Genomic DNA, 23,128 nt, shown 5'->3' with positions numbered 1-23,128 from the left:
TGCTTTTCTTCAACCATAATTGGGGCTTTGGTCAAGGTGGAGGGAATCATGAATAGCTCCAAATACCAGTCCATTTTGGCACAAAACCTTCAGACGTTTGCTAGGAAGCTGAAGATGAAGAGGAATTTTACCTTTTGGCATGTCAGCGACCCAAAGCATACATCCAAATCAACAAAGAAATGACTTTACCGTCAGCGTTTTGGAAAGGCCCAGCCAGAGCCCAGACCTGAATCCAGTAGAGAATCTGTGGGGTGACCTGAAGAGGGCTGTGCACAGGGGATGCCTTCACAATTTGATGTATCAAGAAGGTTTTTGCAAGGAAGAGTGGGAAAATATTGCCAAGTCAAGATGTGCCAAGTGTCCGGGTAGCGTGGTGGTCTATTCTGTTGCCTAACAACACGGGGCTCATCGGTTCAAAACCCTGTGTTACCTCCAGCTTGATCGGGCTCCCTACAGACACAATTGGCCGTGTCTGCGGGTGAGAAGCCGGATGTGGGTATGTGTCCTGGTCGCTACACTAGCGCCTCCTCTGGTCAGTCGGGTGCCTGTTTGGGGGGAGGGGGAACAGGGGGGAATAACATGATCCTCCCATGCGTTACCTCCCCCTGGTGAAACTCCTCACTGTCAGGTGAAAAGCAGCTGGCGACTCCACATGTATGGGAGGAGGCATGTGGTAGTTTGCAGCCCTCCTCGGATTGACAGAGGGGGTGGAGCAGAGACCGGGACGGCTCGGAAGAGTGGGGTAATTGGCCAAGTACAATTGGGGGAGAAAAGGGGGAGAAATAAAAAAAAAATGTGCCAAGCTGGTAGACTCTCACCCAAAAAGACTGAGTGCTGCAGTAAAATCAAAAGCTTCTTCAACAAAGTGTTAGTGTAGGGGTGTGCACGCTTATGCAACCAGGTTATTGTAAGTTTTCTATTTTTTTTCCTAAAATGTTTCCGATTGTTTTGTTTTGTTGTTTTGTTATCCCCATAATTTTATAGGGTGCAATTTAAAAAAAAAAGGTGGAAAAAGTTCTGACATGATTTATCTTAGTTTCATTTTTTTACATCACAAAAACCTGCCATTTTAACAGGGTTTGATTAGTTTTTATATCCACTATAGATAGAAAGATAGATAGATAGATAGATAGATAGATAGATAGATAGATAGATAGATAGATAGATAGACGCTTTATTGTCCTGTAAGAAGAAATTTGCACAGACCCTCACATACAGTAAATACATGTACACATTCATTACATACCACAGGACATATATAGAGGACAGGGAGACAACACCACATTAACACAGAGTTTAGAGCTTCACAGAGTCTAGAGCTTCACAGAGTCTAGAGCTTCACAGAGTTTGGAGCTTCATAGAGTCTAGAGCTTCACAGAGTCTAGAGCTTCATAGAGTTTGGAGCTTCATAGAGTCTCGAGCTTCACAGAGTTTAAAGCTTCACAAAATTTAGAGCTTCGCTGAGTTTAGAGCTTCACAGAGTTTGTAACGTCAGTGGCAGAAGGAACAAAGCGGTCCATCTGCAGGTGACCTGAACCTGCCAGCAGATGGCAGCAATCTCAACTATCAGCTGTCACAGTGGGTCTGTTGGTGAATGGGAAAATATGGCCTTATGGAACCAGGAATTATGGGACATGTGCCCCTCTGTACGTTTGGGCAACCATGTTTGAGTCCTCGGGCAGTGTTTTTTTTTGTTTTTTTTGGGGGGGGGCGATGCTAAATGCAGATCCAAAGGTTATTATAGCCAAGCTGTCACTCAGAGGCCACAGGGAATATTCATTAGTTGTGACCCACACAGTTATGGACCATAATAGATTTCTGAATATAGTTGCGCTTGAGAGATACTTTAATGATCCCTGTAGGGAAATTACGCTCTGTGTTTAACCCATCCTAGCTGTGTAGCTAGGAGAAGTTGTAAGCCACCGTGCAGCATCAAGGGGCCAACTCCAGTTCGTCTTGCCATGCCTTGCTCAGGGGCACAGACAGGAGTATTAACCCTAACATATATGTCTTTTTGATGGTGGGGGAAACCGGAGCACCCGGAGGAATTCCACGGCAGACATGGGGAGAACATAGAAACTCCACACAGAGGACGACCTGGGATGACCCCAAGGTTGGACAACCCCGGGGTTCGAACCCAGGACCTTCTTGCTGTGAGGCGACAGCGCTAACCACTGCGCCACCGTGCCACCCAGTAATACACAGTTTATACAATAGTAATTGTTCATTAGCGGCCATGCTTGGGTGCTACATACCAACTGCCAAAATGATCTTAACCTCTTTCTACAAATGAAAAATATTTGAAATGATATTCACGACCATCTTCATGTGATTGTTCCTTTGTTTTTGTTTTTTTTTTGAGTACAACATGGATTTTATTTTAACTTGGTTTTCAAAGTCTTCTTCGGTTGTGCAAGTGTTCATGGTTCGGCTACATACCATGTGACAATATGCACCATAAGCTCACGAGGTCTACTTGCAAGTGTGGGAAAAAGACTATCGCAGAAGAAGAAATAAAACATGTCACGTAGCCCGTTAACAGCTGGTTTTTCAGGGGGGTTTGACGGGTTGTCTCGTGCTGTCTTCCTCAGAAAGAAAACATCAGGGAGAAATTCGTGGCGGTGTTAAAAGAAGAATTCAAAGGAAAAGGGCTCTCTTTTTCTATTGGTAAGTTAAGTTTAATACAAATGCTACTGACAACTCGTCACTTCTGCACAAACTATCATGGACCCCTCATCTAAAAGACTGCCAGTTAACGAGTTTATAATTGTGCTGTTCCTACCCATACAACTTCATGTTGGCTGTATGTTCTCACTGCTGCTTGATGTTGGCCTGTAATGAGCCTGTAAGCCAGCGGGCCTGGCGGTGCTCACACACCCACCCAAGGCTAAGGGCCTAGACAAACCAAACCGACTAGCGATGACGAAGGCCGACTGTTGGGGTTGCCTCACGTCGCCTGCCGTAAAGTAGCTCTTGAACACACCGTAAAGACTACAGCCGACGGCCCTGATTCACTAGCTCAGCACTGATTCGCTAAGCTGAACAGCCAATCAGAGTGGTCTCTCTCACCGACGGGCTCCGTCCATTCAACCTGCTGAATCGGCCGAAAAGCTGCCGAGAGGGGTCCGACTGGTGCCAACGGTGTGGGACACACCGCAAAAACTAGGCTCATAGACGCTCACGGACAACCGGCCATCGGCCTGGTGTGTCAGGGCCTTAAGATGGTGACATGCTCTTAGCCCCCCCCCCCGTTTATCAGGGGGGTGGGGGGTACCTGCAGTCAGTTGAGACTGAAGAGGTCACTTAGATGAGTGATGACACGTTTCTCTCCACTGTGTCCAGATGAACTGATTCAGCTTTCTGGGACTTCCCTACCTGGATTGTTGAGCATGTATAAAGGCACTGAAAGACTTAATTGACCACTAATAGGATGCTGAGTATTAGTACTTGGTCAGTTTTATTCTGAGTAAGAGCTGCTACTTGGCCATCATCGTATCAGATGACTCCGTTCAGCGCTGTGCATCTTCACTTCATATGGACTCCAGGGTTTGCTGCATGCTTTCACACTTAATTCACTTCTAGAGTGACGTCCCCGCCCATGTCCTCCTGTCTCTCTCTTTCTAGGAGGTCAGATTAGTTTTGACGTGTTTCCGGATGGTTGGGATAAGAGGTATTGTCTGGGGATTGTAGAGAAGGACAACTATTCCACCATCCACTTCTTCGGGGACAAGACCAAACCGGTGAGTACGACCCACCTTTACCCATCAGACGACACCGAATAAGTCAGCGGGTAGTGTAGAAGCTGTGGTCCGAACACCGCCTCACAACAAAGCCGAGAGCGAAACTCCAGACAGGAGTCGCTGCAACACCGCCGTCTTGAAATACAGACAACGTTTACCGGCTGTGTTTCAGTCTGAGACCCTCATCAGAGTAAATGACAGGAAAGACAATCCGTTTATAGATGGAAAAAACACGTGCAGGTGATTAGAAGTGTAATACAATAGTGCAGTTTGCATCAAGCAGAAGACCGAGTCCCCCTGAGGTGAAGTACCACAATCAGCCACTAGGGGGAGATGGTAGTGACCCCACTGTTTGTCAGTTACGTTCAATGTTATAAATCATCCAAATTAGTTCATTTTGATGCTGCCAGTTATAGGTCCTAAAATATGTTTGTAACGGGGAGGTTATGACCCTGATCATAACTATAAAATGATAAAGATAATAAAATACAAAATAATAAAAATAATAAAGATCATGTTTCCATATCAGAGAAGTTGGAGAAATCATTTTTTGACAATGAACTTGTAGATTATGATTCTTTCTTTCTTCCTTTTTTTTTTATTTATCCCCCCTTTTCTCCCCAATTGTATCCGGCCAATTACCCCACTCTTCCAAGCCATCCTGGTCTCTGCTCCACCCCCTCTGCTGATCCGGGGAGGGCTGCAGACTACCACATGCTTCCTCCCATACATGTGGAGTCACCAGCCGCTTCTTTTCACCTGACAGTGAGGAGTTTCACCAGGGGGACGTAGCACGTGGGAGGATCACACTATCCCCCCCCCCCCCGAATAGGCGCCCAAACGGACCAGAGGAGGTGCTGGTGTAGCGACCAGGTCACATACCCACATCCGGCTTCCCACCTGCAGACACAGCCAATTGTGTCTGTAGGGACGCCCGACACGGAGATTCGATCTGGCGATCTCGGTGCTGGTAGGCAACGGGTAGACCGCCGTGCCACCCAGACGCCCCAAAGATTGTGATTCTCAGTGTGTCAACGGCAGCATGGTGATGCAAATGATGTAAGAGAAAGCAGGAAGGGATTAGTGGAACATTAGTTTACTCACAAAAATCAAAGATTTCTGCGTCATTTGATGAAGAGGTTTTGTGATGATATTTTTAAAAACTGTGCTTGAATGCCTTCCTCAAAAATCCACTTCCCACTTACGGTCTATGAGGTCTGTTTCCACTTAAAATCTTTTAGATAGCCCTACTTGTGAGATGAATTACGTGTACGATTTTTTTAATTCTTCAGTTAACAAGATTGACCAAAATGAAGAGATTCATAAATATGATATTGCATTATCTTTATTATTTTGTCTTAGCTAGTGCATTGAGTTGTTTCCAAAGACCTGTAAAAATATTGAAATTGGGTCTGTTATGATATCAGATTGTCACTACACAATTATTGTGGCCAAGAGAGTTCATGTTAATGACATTATTGCGATATATGTAGAACTTTTGAAAAAAACCATTCATTCATTCATCTTCAGCCACTTCTCCGGGGTCGGGTCGTGGTGGCAGCAAGCTAAGTAGGGCACTCCAGACGTCCCTCCCCCCAGCAACGCCCTCCAGCTCCTCCTGGGGGATCCCAAGGTGTTCCCAGGCCAGATTGGACATGTAGTCCCTCCAGCGAGTTCTGGGTCTACCCCGGGGTCTCCTCCCAGTCGGCCGTGCCTGGAAAACCTCCAAAGGAAGGTGCCCAGGAGGCATCCTAATCAGATGCCCGAACCACCTCAACTGGCTCCTTTCGACACGAAGGAGCAGCGGCTCTACTCCGAGCTCCCTCCGGATGTCCAAGCTCCTCACCCTATCTCTGAGGCTGAGCCCAGACACCCTACGGAGGAAACTCATTTCAGCCGCTTGTAGCCACGATCTCACCCTTTCAGTCACTACCCAAAGCTCATGACCATAGGTGAGGGTTGGAAGGAAGACTGACTGGTAAACTGAGAGCTTTGTCTTCTGGCTCAGCTCCCTCTTCACCACAACGGTCAGGTACAACATCCACATTACTGCTGATGCTGCACCAATCCACCTGTCAATCTCCCGCTCCATCCTACCTTCACTTGTGAACAAGACCCCGAGATACTGGAACTCCTTCACTTGAGGCAACAACTCATCCCCAACCCGGAGGGAGCAATCCACCATTTCCCGGTAGAGAACCATGGCTTCAGACTTGGAGGTGCTGACTCTCATCCCAGCCATTTCCAAGTCTGAGGTGCAAGTCTGAGCGGCCTGTCCAGGGTGTCTCCCCACCTGCCGCCCAGTGGCTGCTGGGATAGGCTGCAGCATCCCCGTAGCCCTGAGAGCAGGGTAAGCGGTTTGGATAATGGATGGATGGATAATGCTACCAGTCAGATTCATATTTAACTGTGTTTATTGTGTGTTGTCTCTTTTCGGCAAATTAATTACACTCTAGATACCAGTGCAGGCAGGAGAGTCTGTAACCATAACTGTACAAATTAGGTTCATTAATTAGGTTTCCTTTATTAATCCCCTTGGGGAAATTCAGTTACTGCTAATTAAGCCATCCTAGCTGTGAGCTGTGTAGCAAGGAGCAGTGGGCTGCCGCCTTCGTGCTGCACCCAGGGACCGACTCCAGTTCTTCTTTCCATTGCCTTGCTCAGGGGCACAGACAGGAGTATTACCCCTAACATGCATGTTTCTTTTGATGGTGGGGGAAACCGGAGCACCCGGAGGAAACCCGCCGCAGACACGGGGAGAACATGCAAATTCCACACAAAAATGATCTGAAATGAAAATGATTTAAGAGGCGCTGGATGCGTCCGGGTAGCGTGGCGGTCTATTCCGTTGCCTACCATCACGGGGATCGCCGGTTCGAATCCCCGTGTTACCTCCGGCTTGTTCGGGCGCCCCTACAGACACAATTGGCCGTGTCTGCGGTTGGGAAGCCGGATGTGGGTATGTGTCCTGGTCGCTGCACTAGCGCCTCCTCTGGTCGGTCGGGGCGCCTATTCAGGGGCGAGGGGGAACTGCGGGGAACAGCGTGATCCTCCCACGCGCTACGTCCCCCTGGGGAGTACAACTGGGGAGAAAAGGGGGGGAATTATTAACCAAAAATAAATAAATAAATAAATATGTATATCGTTAACACCGGTATATGACGACACCCCTAACTGAAATACCAAAGGTTAAACATAATGTGGTAACTCTGGGTGAATGACTTTAAATCAGAGATGTTGTGTAATTTGTAAAGCTGTTGTGACCGACAGACCTGCTGCAGAGCTGCACCTGAAGCCATGAGCACCTCCCTACCGGTGGGGGCCCGGCTTACAGCCAGTCTCCAGGTCTGTGGAGTTGTCTTTGTCTTTGTCCCATGAAACCTGAAGTCCTGCAGCTGCATGGATGGACGATGGCCGCGCTGGATTACTTTCCGTCATTTGAATACATACGTGGAGTCTACTTAAGACTTGTCCCCCCTCCCCCCTTTCCCCCCCCCTTTCTCCCCAGTTGTACTTGGCCAATTACCCCACTCTTCCCGAGGAGGGCTGCAGACTACCACATGCCTCCTCCCATACATGTGGAGTCACCAGCCGCTTCTTTTCACCTGACAGTGAGGAGTTTCACCAGGGGGACGTAGCGCATGGGAGGATCACACTACCCCCCCCCCAAGTTCCCCCTCCCTCTCGAGCAGGCGCCCCGACTGACCAGAGGAGGAGCTAGTGCAGCGACCAGGACATATACCCACATCCGGCTTCCCACCTGCACACACGGTCAGTTGTCTGTAGGGACGCCCGACCAAGCCAGAGGTACCATAGGGATTCGAACCAGTGACCCCTGTGCTGGTAGACAAGGGAACAGACCGCCACGCCACCCGGACGCCCTTTAAGACTTGTTTTAAACTGCCTCTAGTTTCAGCGGCCTTTGGGGAATTGTTGTGCTGACATTTTACATCAGTTTCAGGATGAAGGCTTCTCTTCTTTATGTCTCCTTCACACACTTACTGAAGTTTTCCTTGCTGCTCAGATTTCCGAAGTGCCGTGTTGCCGTGGAGATGATCCAAGCCCCTTCTCTCCCTTTTACCTCTGAATCTGTACAAACACAGATCTACTATTTCCTGTAATCATCCTCTCATGTGGAAACGCGTCTCGCTCAGGCTGCCTGTCAGTTGTGGAGGCTCAGCTCGCTCCTGTCTTAGTGATTTAAGCAAGAAATGAAAACTTGTCATTACAAATGTCCCCCTGTCTCCACCCAACACCACGACAAACCTCACTCCTCTCACTAACTACACCTTTGTGTGTGTGTGTGTGTGTGTGTGTGTGTGTGACAGGGGGGAAACGACTTTGAGATCTACTCGGACCCTCGGACCATCGGCCATGAGGTCTCCAGTCCGGAGGACACCAAGTCGCTCTGCCAGCAGCTGTTCTTCTCCTGAAAGAGGAGAAGCAGTTTTCTTTTCTACAGGAGCACGGGAGCAACGTGATACGACTAAAGCCATGTTACACATATGCATATTTTTCCAGCTGAATTGAAGACGTGATTGTCACATTGTGATTGTGTTTTAAGGGAAGTGCAGAAAGAAGTGCAGAAAGGAGAGCACAAAGAAAAGCAAAAAGTGCAGAAAGAAGTGCGGAAAGACGATATGGAAGGTGCAGAAAGAAGAGCTGAAAGCAGTGCAGAAAGAAAGAGCAGAAGGTGTAGTTGTTGAAGCGCTGAGCAGATAAGTGGAGAGGGCTGATGCCTGATCTGATGTGTTTTAGACTTCAGACAGATTGCTGACGTTGGTTTTGACCAGAGTTGAGAAAGCACGTGGGAGAGATGGTCATGTCACACCTAGTCCAATATGGCTACCTCACCATACACCATATACGTCTTAATGACAAGGAGGGAAGGCTCATCTAGACGACAACGCCGTCGCTTCTGAAGAATGGTCTTACAGAGGATGTGGAAAGAAAAGACATTTATCACAGTATTACTGGGAAAGGAGGAGTGTTACCCGGTTTTCTGGTTTTTAAGAAGCGTTAAGATTCAGACTTGTGAAGCAATGATGTGAGATTTTACAGTTGAATGTTTCCACCTGACAAACGGCCCATCTTCATCCCCATGTTAACTATCACATACTGAGTCTTCATGCATGCTCGATAATCCAGGTAAGAAGATCCCAGAAGGGCTGAGGAGGTCTCTTAGATGAGTGATGAAACGTTTCTGTCGCTAAACATCGTGTACAGATGAACTGATTCAACCTTCTGTGAACATCAAAATCCTGAATTATTCCCAATGCCAGGGTTAAGCAATGAAACAGAACTTTTAAATTGGATTTTTGTCTTTTGTTGCCTCTGGACATGAGGGGAGACAGACTGTGTTCTGTCTGGATGGGCGTGTGTTTCAGGTGGTGTGGTGCTGTTGGACTGTCTGGATGGACGTGTGGTTGAGGTGGTGTGGCACTGCTGGACAGTCTGGATGGACATGTGGTTGAGGTGGTGTGGCACTGCTGGACAGTCTGGATGGATGTGTGGTTCAGGTGGTGTGGTGCTGTTGGACTGTCTGGATGGACGTGTGGTTGAGGTGGTGTGGCACTGCTGGACTGTCTGGATGGACGTGGTTCAGGTCAGGTGGTGTGGTGCTGCTGGACTGTCTGGATGGACGTGGTTCAGGTCAGGTGGTGTGGCGCTGTTGGACTTTGTGCTGCAGCTTCAGTCTTACTTCTGCTATTGGGGTGACAATGGAATGGGTAGGAAAATCACTGTTTTCTAATGAAAATGAATAAAATCTGATATGTTTTAATGGGTTTTTTATTTACACTGAACATCTAACTGTACCAATAAAAAAGGTAATAACTATTCTGACTATAACAAATCTGTTCACATTTGTGAAATAATTTTGTTCTCTACAAAGCAAAATGGGTTGAATCTCTGTTTTACATGGCACATTATCTCTAGTTGATTCTTTTCAGCGAGAAGATGCGTTTTCGCAGATTAATGAGTTCTGAGCGAGTACAGCGGTTTCAGCTTAAAGTATCTGGCAAGTAGGCAGCAACATCTGAGATGACTGCTTTTGGCAAAAGAAACCTTCCATGTTTTGACTTTTCAAAATAGGCCTAATTAAAAGGCTTTGAATTATTACTCCATGGTAACGGAATACTGGTCCATTCTTTTCTAAAGTACTAGAGAGAGTTTTGTATCAGCAACTTTCGACCCATATAGAAGAAAACTATCTATATGAACCTTTTCAATTGGCTTTCAGAGCCTGTCACTCCACTGAAATGGCTCTGACCAAAGAGGTGAACGATCTTCTACTAGCTATGGACTCTTGAGTCCTTTGACACCACTGATCACTGTATACTATTAGACAGAATAAATTGTAATTTTGGTGTCTCTGGCTTACCTCTCTTGGCTTAATTCCTACTTATCTGGAAGAACACACTGTCTGCTGTAATAATATTACATCAAAATTCTCTGATGTTAAATAAGGTGTACCTCAGGGCTCAGTTCTTGGCCCTCTACTTTTCTCTCTATATTTCAACTCTTGGCCAAATTATACGCAGTCATGGAATAAATTTCCATTGTTATGCTGATGATACTCAGTTGTATGTGCCTGTAAGGGTTGATGATCGTACTCAAATGTCTAATTTAGAGGCCTGATTGGCTGCTGTGAAAAAATGGATGTCACTAAACTTGCTGCTTTTAAATTTGGATAAAACTGAGATGCTCGTCATTCGCCGTGCTAGACACAGGCACCAATTTCAGAATCGGAATCAGAATCATGTTTATTGGCCATGTAGGTTTGCACAAACATGGAATTTGACTCCGGTTTCATGGCTCTCTCAGTGTACTTAACATAGAATAACAACACTACAACACAACAATCTTCAGATATATATACACAAGGATTGACTATATACAGGTGAAATAAGAGGTGATAAAGTGCAATGGTGCAGAGAATACATCAGAGATGTTGAAATAGATGTTTGCAGGTTACTTACATACATGCCTGAGATGGATGGACATGACAGAGTGTACCAGTATACGTACAATGTGCAATACAGTATATACAAAATGGTTGGATTTATTGACAGTGTTAAGCATTCATTTGAATGGCAGCCGTGGAAAGACACCATTTTATATCTGGTTGTTTTGGGGTACAGTGCTCTGTAGCGCCTGCCAGAGGGGAGGAGTTCGAACACGTTGTGACCAGGGTGTGATGAGTCTGCAGTGATGTTGTTTGCCCGTTTCCCGAGTCTGGAGATGTACAAGTCCTGAATGGAGGGCAGGTTGGCACCAATGATTTTCTCTGCAGACCTAACTGTCTGTTGTAGTCTGTCCCTTCCCTGTTTGGTGGCCGAACTAAACGAGACAGTGATGGATGTGCAGAGAGGACAGACTGGATTATTGCAGTGTAGAACTGAATCAACAGTTCCTGAGGCAAGTTGGATTTCTTGAGCTGGCAAAGAAAGTACATCCTCTGCTGGGCCTTTTTGATAATTGTTTATATGTTGGATGCCCACTTTATGTCCTGGGAGATTGTGGAACCCAGAAATCTGCAAGTTTTCACCATAGACACGGTGCTGTTGAGTTTGGTGAGGGGGAGGCAGTGTTGGGGGGCTGTCTTGCCACGGTTTTGAGCGTGTTCAGCTCCAGGTTGTTAGGGCCGCACCAGAAGGACAGCTGAACAGCCTCCCATCCCATCTATATGCAGACCCGTCATCATCCCAGATAAGGCCAATAGTGGTTGTGTTGTCCGTAAACGTCAAGCGTTTGACAAACGGGTCACCTGAGGTGCAGTGATTTGTACATAGGGAGAAGAATAGAGGGGAGAGCACACATCCCTACGGGGGGCACCAGTGCTGATTGTCTGGGTGCTGCATGGAATTTTCCCCAGCCTCAACAGCTGCCTCCTGTCTGTCAGGAAGTTTTTAATCCACTGGCAGATGGGGGCTGGTACAGTGAGCTTCGTGAGTTTGGAGTGGAGGATATCTGGGACAATGGTGTTGAACGTTGAGCTGAAGTCCACAAACAGGACCCTTGCCTATGTACCTGAGGAGTTGATGTGTTGGAAGATGTAGTGCAATCCCATGTTGACTGCATCCTCAACTGACCTGTTTGATCGGTAGGCAAACTGTAGGGGGTCGAGCAGGGGGCCTGTGATTTCCTTCAGGTGGGCCAACACTAGTCTCTTGAAAGATTTCATGACCACAGACATTAGGAGAATGGGCCTGTAGTCATTTAATCCTGTGATACAGGGTTTTTTAGGGACCGGGATGATAGTGGAGCTCTTGAAGCAGGAGGGGACTTCACACAGCTCCAGTGATCTGTTGAAGATCAGTGTGAAAATGGAGGCCAGCTGGTCAACACAGACTTTCAGACAGGAGGGTGACACGCCATCTGTGCCTGGTGTCTTCCTGGTCTTCTGTCTCTGGAAGAGCTGGCTTGAGTCCTCAACACAGATCCTGAGTGTGGGTGGGGGTTTGGTGGGGAGGGGGGAGTGGCTGGAAGGGGGTGCAGTTGGTTGTGTATTGTGGCTGGAGAGGGAGAGGGGTGTGAAAGTTTGCTTTCACAACCTGCAGTCAATTTAGGTCGTCAGCCAGTTGATGGTTCCCTGCAGTGTGTGTGTGTGGGGGTCTCCTGTAGTTGGTAATGTCTTTCAAACCTCTCCAGACTGATGATGGGTTGTTGGCAGAAAACCTGTTTTTGAACTTTTCAACCTTTTTGCCACTCTGATCTGCTTTGTGAGTGTATTTCTGGCTTGGTTGTACCGGATCCTATCTCCACTCCTGTAGGCTTCCTGTTTGGCCTGACGAAGCTGCCTGAGTTTTGCTGTGAACCAGGTCTTATTGATGTTAAAGGTACAGAATGTTTTGGTGGGTGCACACATGTCCTCACAAAAGCTGATGTAAGATGTAATCTGATCAAGTAATGATAACAATCGACAACTATGTGATTTCACAAAGTGTGGCAGCCAAAAATCTTGGCGTTACACGTTTGATCCCGGCTTTTCCTTTCATAAGCACATTAAAGAAATCACCAAGACTGCCTTTTTTCACTTACATAACATAGCTAAAATTCAGTCTTTCCTGTCCATGGCTGATGCAGAGACTCTAACATATGCATGTGTCTCATCCAGACTTGATTATTGTAATGTTGTGTTTTCAGGGCTGCCACATTCTTGTAGTAACAGTCTTCAGATGGTTCAGAATGCTGCTGCTAGAATCCTAACTAAATCTAGGAAATTTGACCATATTACACCAATTCTTGCCTCCCTTCACTGGCTTCCTATCCATGTTAGATCAGAATACAAGGTGCTTCTGCTGACTTATAAAATCCTAAACGGGCTGGCCCCATCTCACCTGTCTGATCTCCTTAAACCTTACATGCCATCCCGGGCTCTTCGTTCTCAAAATACAGGGCTCCTGTGTGTACCCAAAGTTAAAAAGAGGTCAGCTGGTGGTAGCAGGGCCTTTTCCTATCAGGCTCCATTGTTGTGGAATAACCTGCCTGCTGCCATCAGACCATCAGAGTCTGTTGAGTCCTTTAAATCCAAACTTAAAACTCATCTTTTAGCCTTAGCTTACAATTATTTGCCTTTAAGTTGAGTAATTCACAACCTGTACTGGATGGTGGGTCGGTTTCTGTCTCAATGAATTTACCAACCACTGTTCTGCCGATGAGATTATAGTGCACAGATTAAAGAGAGTAGATTATAGATGATGGAGTATATATTATAGAGTATAGTTTATAGAGTATACATCAAAGAGAGTAGATTATAGATGATAGAGTATAGATGATAGAGTATAGATTATAGAGTATAGTTTATAGAGTATACATTAAAGAGAGTAGATGATAGAGTATAGATGATAGAGTATACATTAAAGAGAGTAGATGATAGAGTATAGATGAAAGAGTGTAGATTATAGAGTATAGATTATAGAGTATAGATGATAGAGTATAGTTTATAGAGTATACATTAAAGAGAGTAGATTATAGATGATAGAGTATACATTAAAGAGTAGATTATAGATGAAAGAGTATATTATAGAGTATAGATGATAGAGTATACATTAAAGAGAGTAGATGATAGAGTATACATGATAGAGTATACATGATAGAGTATACATTAAAGAGAGTAGATGATAGAGTATAGAGTATAGATGATAGAGTATACATTATAGAGTATACATTAAAGAGAGTAGATGATAGAGTATAGATGAAAGAGTGTAGATTATAGAGTATAGATTGTTGACTATTGCAAATTGTTCTCATGTCTCTCGCATGTCTTTTCTCTCTCTCTGAATGTTGTCTTCTACTTTCTCTTCTCCTGTGTGTGAGTGGTGTGATGTGAGTCTCCCTTGTGTGCACGTGCAGTCTGTCCTCCTCCCAGGTCTCCATGGTGATGTTGGTCGCCACCTGGACACTGCTTGGCATCCTCCTCATCATATTCTTCATGTATTTTATAATCCCGTTATAATTGTGTTGTCCTTTTTCAGTGTTGTATTGTGTAATTTGTGTACACACAGCATCATTGCACATTGTTCGTCTTGGGAGAGAGAGCCTCCTCTGTTGCTCTCCCTGAGGTTACTTCCTGTTTTTTCACTCTGTTAAAGGTTTTTTTAGGGAGTTGTTCCTTATCCGATGTGAGGGTGTAAGGACAGGATGTTGTGTTGCTGTAAAGCCTCTGAGGCACATTTGTACTTTGTGATGTTGGGCTACACAAATAAAACTGCCTTGACCACAGTGATCGGACAAATAAGCAAGAGTGACGAGAGAGCCTATAGGAGGGGAGTGGAAGATTTGACCATATGGAGTGGGAAGTCCGGGTAGCATAGCGGTCTATTCTGTTGCCTACCAACACGGGGATCGCCGGTTCGAATCCCCGTGTTACCTCTGGCTTTGCTGGGCGTCCCTACAGACACAAGTGGCCGTGTCTGCGGGCGGGAAGCTGGATGTGGGTATGTGTCCTGGTCGCTGCACTAGCGCCTCCTCTGGTTGGTCAGGGTGCCTGTTCAGGGGGGAGGGGGAACTGGGGGGAATAGCGTGATCCTCCCACGCGCTACGTCCCCCTGGTGAAACTCCTCACTGTCAGGTGACAAGAAGCGGCTGGTGACTCCACATGTATGGGAGGAGGCATGTGGTAGTCTGCAGCCCTCCCCGGATCGGCAGAGGGGGCGGAGCAAAGACCGGGACGGCTCGGAAGAGTGGGGTGATTGGCCAAATACAATTGGGGACAGAAGGGGGGGGAAATGGGTGGCGCAATGGTTAGCATGGTCGTCTGACAGCAAGAAGGTCCTGGGTTCGAGCCCCGGGGTAGTCCAACCTAGGGGGTCGTCCTCTGTGTGGAGTTTGCATGTTCTCCCCGTGTCTGGGTGGGTTTCCTCCGGGGGCTCCGGTTTCCTCCCACAGTCCAAAGACCTGTAGGTCAGGTGACTCACCCGTACTACATTGTCCCTAGATGTGTGTGTGTGTGTCGACCCTGTGATGGCATGGCGGCCTGTCCAGGGTGTCTCCCCGCCTGCCGCCCAATGGCTGCTGGGATAGGCCCCAGCATCCCCACCACCCTGAGAGCAGGATAAGCGGCTTGGATAATGGATGGATGGATGGATGGATGGTTGGATGGATGGGGGGGGGGGGGCGAAACAAAAACACAAAACAAAAAACAAACAAACCATGTGGTGCCATGATGAGACAAAAGAAATCATCGATGACTTTAGAAAGATGAGAGGAAATCACATCCCTATTTCCATCGATGAGTCATCTGTGGAAATTGTGGACGGTTGTGGATTTCTCAGTTTACACGTCACAGACACCCTCACATGGTCTCCCAGCACCCTCACATGGTCTCCCAGCACCCTCACTTGGTCTCTCAGCACCCTCACATGGTCTCCCAGCACCCTCAACATGGTCTCTCAATACCCTCATGCGGTCTCCCAGCACCCTCACATGGTCTCCCAGCACCCTCACATGGTCTCTCAACACCGTCACATGGTGTCTTAGCCCTAACTGCATCCTGAAGAAGACACAACAGAGACTGTACCATCTGAGGCGTCCCAAGACTTCTGGTGTGAGTACCAAACTCTTGTGAACTTGTATGGCAGTAGCATGGAGAGTGTGTTGACAGGCTGTATCACAGTGTGTTCTGGCAGCCTGACTGCTCGGGACTGCAGACTCCTGCACAGGAGAGTAAAGACCACAGCAGAAAGCACTGACATGGAACCACCACAACCTGATCACTCGCGTACTGGTCAGAAGTCCCTCGTCAGAATCATTCCTACACCTGCACTTGAAATAAGCTGGTTATTGAGAGCAAATGCAGTTCACTTAAAAAGATGATTTTGAGTCTTTCATACATGGGAAATATATATATTCAAAAAACTATTTTAAAACCAAGCTCATTCAGAAAATCTGTTGTTAAAATGCTTGTTTTTCCACTCACTAGATGCTGAACGGCGACACATCTGCTCCCAGAATCTGAAAATCAGCCTCAGTATCCCCTGGTAGTGTCGTGTCACAGGCTTATTTTCATTTCTAGGCCTCGTCCTACGGTATTGACCTGTACTTTAGACAAGGCTAGGCCACGTTTCTCTAATCTGTAGGCCAGTTTACATTCCTGTTCGAAACCTCTGATGGGTCATTACAGTAACCAACAGCTGAGTGCTGTTACAGTCGGTTTGCGGACATTATATTCAGGTAATACGTGTGCACGTGTCAGGTAGACGGTCCTACAGGAGCAAGAGACCACCTCGCTCAAACCGAGGGACCGTTTACAGGGATCATATTTGCCTGCAGGGTTGGGATCAATATGATATATGTGTAGCGAATTCAGGGGGCAGCTGGGAACCGCCGCAGCCGGGACGCGAACCCGGGTCTCCAGCACCACGGGCGGGAACGGGAGACCCGTGGTGCGGGAGACCCGAGTTCGCGTCCCGGCTGCGGCGGTTCCCGGATGCCCCCCCCCCCCCGAATTCGTTACATGGGTGTCAGAAGTGGGATGGTGAGACCGTGAGGTCATCAGAAGCGCGTGCGCCCAGAGGCGTGAGGGAGCATGTATACTGAAGCGCACTTCCCGAAGGGGGGGGGCGGTAGTGTAACGACCATGGATAACTAGACTCGCTAGCCCTTGGCTAACAGCTCGGACCCTTTAGTGGACTGGTTAACGTAGTCGCCCGTGGTGCGAGAGACCCGAGTTCGCGTCCCGGGCTGCGGCGGTTCCCGGGCTGCCCCCTGAATTCTCTACATATATATAACCGGTTTCCTATGTACCGCAATTTGTCACTGACCCCCCCCCCCCGTGTTAATCATTCTGATACTTTACTTAATCAGCAAGCTGTGAATGAGAATCCTTCATCTCAGCCTCCGTCCGCCTCCTGCTGTCGTGTAGAATTCAGCCTGACACAAAACTTGGAACAGGACATGCGAACCGAGCTGAGGAGCGAACACGCGTACATACGTAGAGAGAGGGAGAGAGAGAGAGCGTGAGAGAGAGCGTGAGAGAGAGAGAGAGAGAGGGCGAGAGAGAGAGAGAGAGACAGGGCGCACACACTTTCAGACAGTACCGGGAGCAGCACAGCGGTACGCGATAGACCAAAGAACTGCCCTGTTCTGCTGCAGAACTGCTGATCCAGCTGGAGGTAGGGATGATGGAGTGACTCTATTCCGCTCTTCTCCGCAGTTAGCAGGAGTCTGACACAGGTTTAGTGCGTGTGTGCGCGTGTGCGTTGTGTTTGTGTGTATTGTAGGTACATGTTTGCTGGTGTTGCCTCACACTGTAGGACAATGTTGACAGATTTTTGCAGGGCAGTTGTGCAGCATTTGTGTGTGTGTGTGCGTGTGTGTCCGTGCCTTCACGTTGCACAGGAGTATGACCACAGTGCTTGCCCCTGCGTGCACGTTATCGACATAACAATGTTAATTGTTGCCACTGTGTTATTATCTTTCTGCGTGTGTGTGTGTGGGGGGGGGGGGCGGAGGAGGAGGAGGGGGGGGGTAGACAGCAAGAGAGACACTTGCAGCCTCATTCTCCCCTCTGTTCCCCGGAGCTGTGTCTGCAGCTTTAACAATGTAGACTAACGCCGCAGTCCCCCCCACCTCCCCTGACTCCCTCCCACCTCCCCTGACTCCCTCCCTCTCTCTCTCTCTCTCTTTCTCTCTCGCTCTCTCTCTCTCTCTCTGTCCCTCATCCACAAACCACTATGTTCCCCTCTATCCATCCTCACACTGCTCTCTCTCTCTCTCTCTCTCTCTCTCTCTCTCTCTCTCTCTCTCTCTCTCTCTCTCTCTCTCTCTCTCTCTCTCTCTCTCTCTCTCTCTCTCTCTCCCTCCCCCTTCCTTTTCACTTCTCCTTCCTCTTCCCATCTTTGCCCCAATCCTTCACACTGTCTTGACCATCTCTTCCAAGGACGTGCACAAGGCCGGGCTAAAGTTGCCCGAGCAACAGCCCATTTGCCCTCTCTTAGGATGTGCTGCCCCTCCGGAGGAGGAGAAAATAATTAGGGTTTCATTTTTGCTGTTGTGGCTGCGTGGATACGGGTAGACCATAATTGCTGAAGTTAGACCTAATTAAACTGCCACATCATCCAAACTTTCATTACTCCTCGACAGGCTTGCCTCGGTGGGGCTCGGAGACGGGGCGGCCCAGAGCTGTAAAAAAACCGTGTTTTATGTAAAGCACTTTGGATGACCTCTGTGTATGAAATGTGCTGTATGATTAAATTTGCCTTGCAAAGCGATGCCAAATGCCCCCTTGTCACGTGACTGTAGCAGCCAAACTTGGTGTTGTTGACATTGTGTGGGCTGCGGCCGAGTATTCTGAAGTTGTGCAAATGATTAATGGTGTAACCAATGGGATTCAAAGAAGGTTGAATCAGTTCATCTGGATACGCTACATTTCATCACTGCACAGTGGTTAGTGCTGTTGCCTCACAGCAATAAGGCCCTGGGTTCGAACCCCGGGGTTGTCCAACCTTGGGGGTCATCCCGGGTCGTCCTCTGTGTGGAGTTTGCATGTTCTCGCCGTGTCAGCGGTGGGTTTTCTCCGGGTGCTCCGGTTTCCCCCACCATCAAAAAGACATGCATGTTAGGGGGTGGCACGGTGGTGCAGTGGTTAGCGTGGTCGCCTCTCTACAAGAAGATCCTGGGTCTGATCCCCGGGGTAGTCCAACCTTGAGGGTCATCCCAGGTCATCCTCTGTGTGGAGCTTGCATGTTCTCGCCGTGTCAGCGGTGGGTTTTCTCCGGGTGCTCCGGTTTCCCCCACCATCAAAAAGACATGCATGTTAGGGGGTGGCACGGTGGTGCAGTGGTTAGCGTGGTCGCCTCTCTACAAGAAGATCCTGGGTCTGATCCCCGGGGTAGTCCAACCTTGAGGGTCATCCCAGGTCGTCCTCTGTGTGGAGCTTGCATGTTCTCGCCGTGTCAGCGGTGGGTTTTCTCCGGGTGCTCCGGTTTCCCCCACCGTCAAAAAGACATGCATGTTAGGGGGCGGCACCATGGTGCAGTGGTTAGCGTGGTCGCCTCTCTACAAGAAGATCCTGGGTCTGATCCCCGGGGTAGTCCAACCTTGAGGGTCATCCCAGGTCGTCCTCTGTGTGGAGCTTGCATGTTCTCGCCGTGTCAGCGGTGGGTTTTCTCCGGGTGCTCCGGTTTCCCCCACCATCAAAAAGACATGCATGTTAGGGGGCGGCACCATGGTGCAGTGGTTAGCGTGGTCGCCTCTCTACAAGAAGATCCTGGGTCCGAGCCCCGGGGTTGTCCGGGTCGTCCTCTGTGTGGAGTTTGCATGTTCTCCCCGTGTCTGCGTGGGCTTCCTGCGGGTGGTCCGGTTTCCTCCCACAGTCTAAAGACATGTAGGTCAGGTGAATCGGCCGTACTACATTGTCCCTAGGTGTGAATGTGTTTGTGTGTGTGTCGGCCCTGTGTGATGGCCTGGAGGCCTGTCCAGGGTGCTGCCCAATGACTGTTGGGATAGGCTCCATCATCCCCGCGACCCTGAGAGCAGGATAAGCGGTTTGAATAATGGATTGATGGATGGATGGATGTTAGGGTAAATACTCCTGTCTGTGCCCCTGACCGAGGCATGGCAAGACGAACTGGAGTTGGTCTCTGGGTGCTGCACGGTGGCTGCCCACTGCACCTAGCTACACAGCTAGGATGGGTTACAGGCAGAGAGGAATTTCCCCACTAGATTAATGAAGTATCTCTCAAATCTTCAGTCTGAAGATGTCACTTAGATGAGGGATGAATCTGTCAATAAACGTTGTAACCAGATGACCTGATTCAACCTTCTTTGATTTTCCTATCTGGATTATTGAGCCTGCCTCAAGACAGCCAATGAGATTCCCTGTGAATAAACATCTCCACATGTGCTCCCGAACAATGCGCTGCTTGTCATGTTTGCATCGCGTCGCACAATACTGTCTTAAATTATGCTATCACATGAACAAATCTTAGCTAGCTAGCTAGCTAGCTAGATGGGTAACATATGGGGTAGTAGGCTAAATGGAAGACAGGGTTGCCAACGCTCACACTTCTGGTGTATGTGACTCACGCTTTCACATGCAGCCTCACGCGCTCACGCCGCCTAAAAGAAAGATCTCAGGAAAAAAAAACCGCCACCGGGGCAGCAACAGAGGCGCACAGGCGAACCACACTAGAAGGGTAGAGGCTAGCTCCCGTCCATGCAGAGAACGGTCAACTGAGCATGCGCAAGTACTCGTCGCCTCCGTTGTTTGGGTAGGTTAGGGTTAGGGCGGGGTTAGGGTTAAAGTTAGCCAATCAGACGCAGAGTAGGGGCGGGGCTTCCTAGAATCCTAGCGCCTGGACGCTACGCGGGGCGTGTGGAGGCGTGGTAGAGGCATTTCGCGCATGCTCAGTTGACCGTTCTCTACTCCCATTTCCGTTCTCCGCATCGACGGGAACCAGCCTCTACCACGCTAGAAGAGAGCCGAGTATTTGAAAACCGGATGTCTCATATGGGCGTTTCCATGGAGCCGCGCCTTAAATTACCCTGTGATTGGTGCGCGGTGCTGTTCTCCGAGTTGATTGGACAGCTGCTCATGTTTCAGCCGCGAGCCCGGCCGAGTCTTCCGGCCACACTTCCGCTAACCTGGCGTGAACCAAGCCAAGGTAAGTGACTAGAACAGCTATCAATCATGGATTGATTAATTAATGACCCCAGGGGGTTTGTAATATTGGTTTTGAATGAATGTTCTGTAGCTAGCTAGCTCACGTTAGCTTACGTGCACGACACGAGAGAAGAATAACAGCAATGCTGAACAACGGTTATGGGGGGGGGGTTGGTGGCACAGCTACATCTATTCCTACCTCACTCACATGCGGACGCATAACGAGTCTTCTCAACAACTGGTCTGAACAAGACAGACTTGCACTAGATGGGACTCTGTCGTCCATGATGCGCATCAGAGGTTATCAGATCGAGCCACGCTGCTACAAACACGACCCGCCGGTAGAAACGATGGTCCGAGTCCGCTGCTTCCGGTTGTACCACACCAAACAGGCCCCTGTGCGCATGCGCTGGCCATGTGTCTGGGATAGAGCAGGTTCCTGGGTTCCTCTTATTTCTGGTTCTTACTACCATTCTGACCCCTCTCTCCCTGTAAACCCCTGCTATTGCCCTTTTAACTTGTGAAAATTCAATAAAACGTAGTTTTGATATTAGAAGCAACATGTCTTTGACTTTTATTAGTGAACGAACCTGTGTGCCCTTTATTGGGTTACTGTATGTCTGATATTGCGAGACTTGTGAGAATTTTGAGTGGCAGTCCCGGTGGGGCGTTGTCAGGCTATATAAATCCTTAAATCTTAGAACTAAGCTCTGGCTCCCACCACATGTGTAAGCTGCACACTTTTTGTTGTTGTTGTGGATTTCCCCCCCCCCTTTTCTCCCCAATTGTACTCGTCCAATTACCCCACTCTTCCGAACCGTCCCGGTCACTGCTCCACCCCCTCTGCCAATCCGGGGAGGGCTGCAGACTACCGCATGCCTCCTCCGATACATGTGGAGTCACCAGCTGCTTTTTTTCAACTGACAGTGAGGAGTTTCACCAGGATCACGCTATTCCCCCCTCCAGTTCCTCCTCTCCCCCGAACAGGCGCCTCGACTGACCAGAGGAGGCGCTAGTGCAGCGACCAGGACACATACCCACATCTGGCTTCCCTCCCGCAGACACGGCCAATTGTGGCCGTAGGGACGCCCGACCAAGCCGGAGGTGATATGGGGATTCGAACGGGCACACCAGCCACCTGGCTGTCCTCCCTCACCACATCCATAAACCTCCTCTTTGGCCTTCCTCTTCTCCTCTTCCCTGGCAGCTCCATATTCAGCATCCTTCTCCCAATATACCCAGCATCTCTCCTCCACCCATGTCCAAACCATCTCAATCTTGTCTCTCTTGCTTTGTCTCCAAACCGTCCAACCTGAGCTGTCCCTCTAATATACTCGTTCCTAATCCTGTCCTTCTTCGTCACTCCTTGTGAAAATCTTATCATCTTCAACTCTGCCACCTCCAGCTCCTCCTCCTGTCTTTTCATCTGTGCCACTGTCTCCAAACCATATAACAGTTTGCAATAGTCAGTAATACTCTATAATCAACAGTGCTTGGTAAATTCATTGAGACAGAAAGTGACCCACCATGCAGTACAGGCCGTGTAGCATACAATTTAAAGGCAACTAATTGTAGGTTAAAGCAAAAAGATGAGTTTTGATTTAAAGGACTCAAGAGACTCTGATTTTCTGATGGCAGCAGGCAGGTTATTCCACAAGAACGGTGCCTGATAGGAAAAGGCCCTGCCACCAGCTGACCTCTTTTTAACTTTGGGTACACTCAGGAGCCCTGTATGTTCAGAGCAAAGAGCTCGAGATGGAATGTACGGTTTAAGGAGATCAGACAGGTAAGACGGGGCAAGCCCATTTAGGATTTTATAAGTCAGCAGAAGCACCTTGATGTCTGATCTAATCTGATCATGGATAGGAAGCTAACAAAGGGAGGTAAGAATTGGTGTAATATGGTCAAATTTTCTAGTTTTAGTTAGGATTCTGGCTGCAGCATTCTGAACCATCTGAAGACTTTTATTACTAGCATGTGGCAGACCTGAAAACACAACATTACAGTAATCAAGTCTGGATGAAACAAATGCATGTAATGTCATGGACAAGAAAGACCGAATTTTAGCTCTGTTATGTAAGTGAAACAAGGCAGTCTTGGTGATTTCTTTAATGTGCTTATCAAAGGAAAGCCTGGGCTCAAACGTGTAACGCCAAGCTATTTGGCTGCCACACTTTGTGAAATCATAGAGTTGTCTTGTTATTGTTACTTGATCAAACTGGTGTCTGTCAAAGAGGGCCAATGACCAGCAACTCAGTTTTATCTGAATTTAAAAGCAGGA

At 48.2% G+C, this 23,128-nt stretch overlaps 1 protein-coding gene across 1 annotated transcript in view; it reads left to right on the top strand.

The window, feature by feature from the left end:
* The window catches only part of pmm2 (phosphomannomutase 2), a 30,878-nt gene extending 20,976 nt beyond the window's left edge, over positions 1 to 9,902 (top strand). The window contains exons 6-8 of the mRNA XM_056280179.1: positions 2,592 to 2,667; positions 3,625 to 3,740; positions 8,069 to 9,902. Of these exons, the coding sequence (XP_056136154.1) occupies positions 2,592 to 2,667; positions 3,625 to 3,740; positions 8,069 to 8,173 (297 nt within the window). The 3' untranslated portion in view covers positions 8,174 to 9,902. The remainder of the gene's footprint in view (positions 1 to 2,591; positions 2,668 to 3,624; positions 3,741 to 8,068) is intronic.
* Positions 9,903 to 23,128: the final 13,226 nt, after the last annotated feature.

The sequence above is a fragment of the Lampris incognitus genome, chromosome 5 (assembly GCF_029633865.1).
Source record: "Lampris incognitus isolate fLamInc1 chromosome 5, fLamInc1.hap2, whole genome shotgun sequence".
Lineage (NCBI taxonomy): Eukaryota > Metazoa > Chordata > Actinopteri > Lampriformes > Lampridae > Lampris > Lampris incognitus.
The sequence above is the reverse complement of the archived record's forward strand: the minus strand, read 5'-3'. Positions and strand labels throughout refer to the sequence as shown.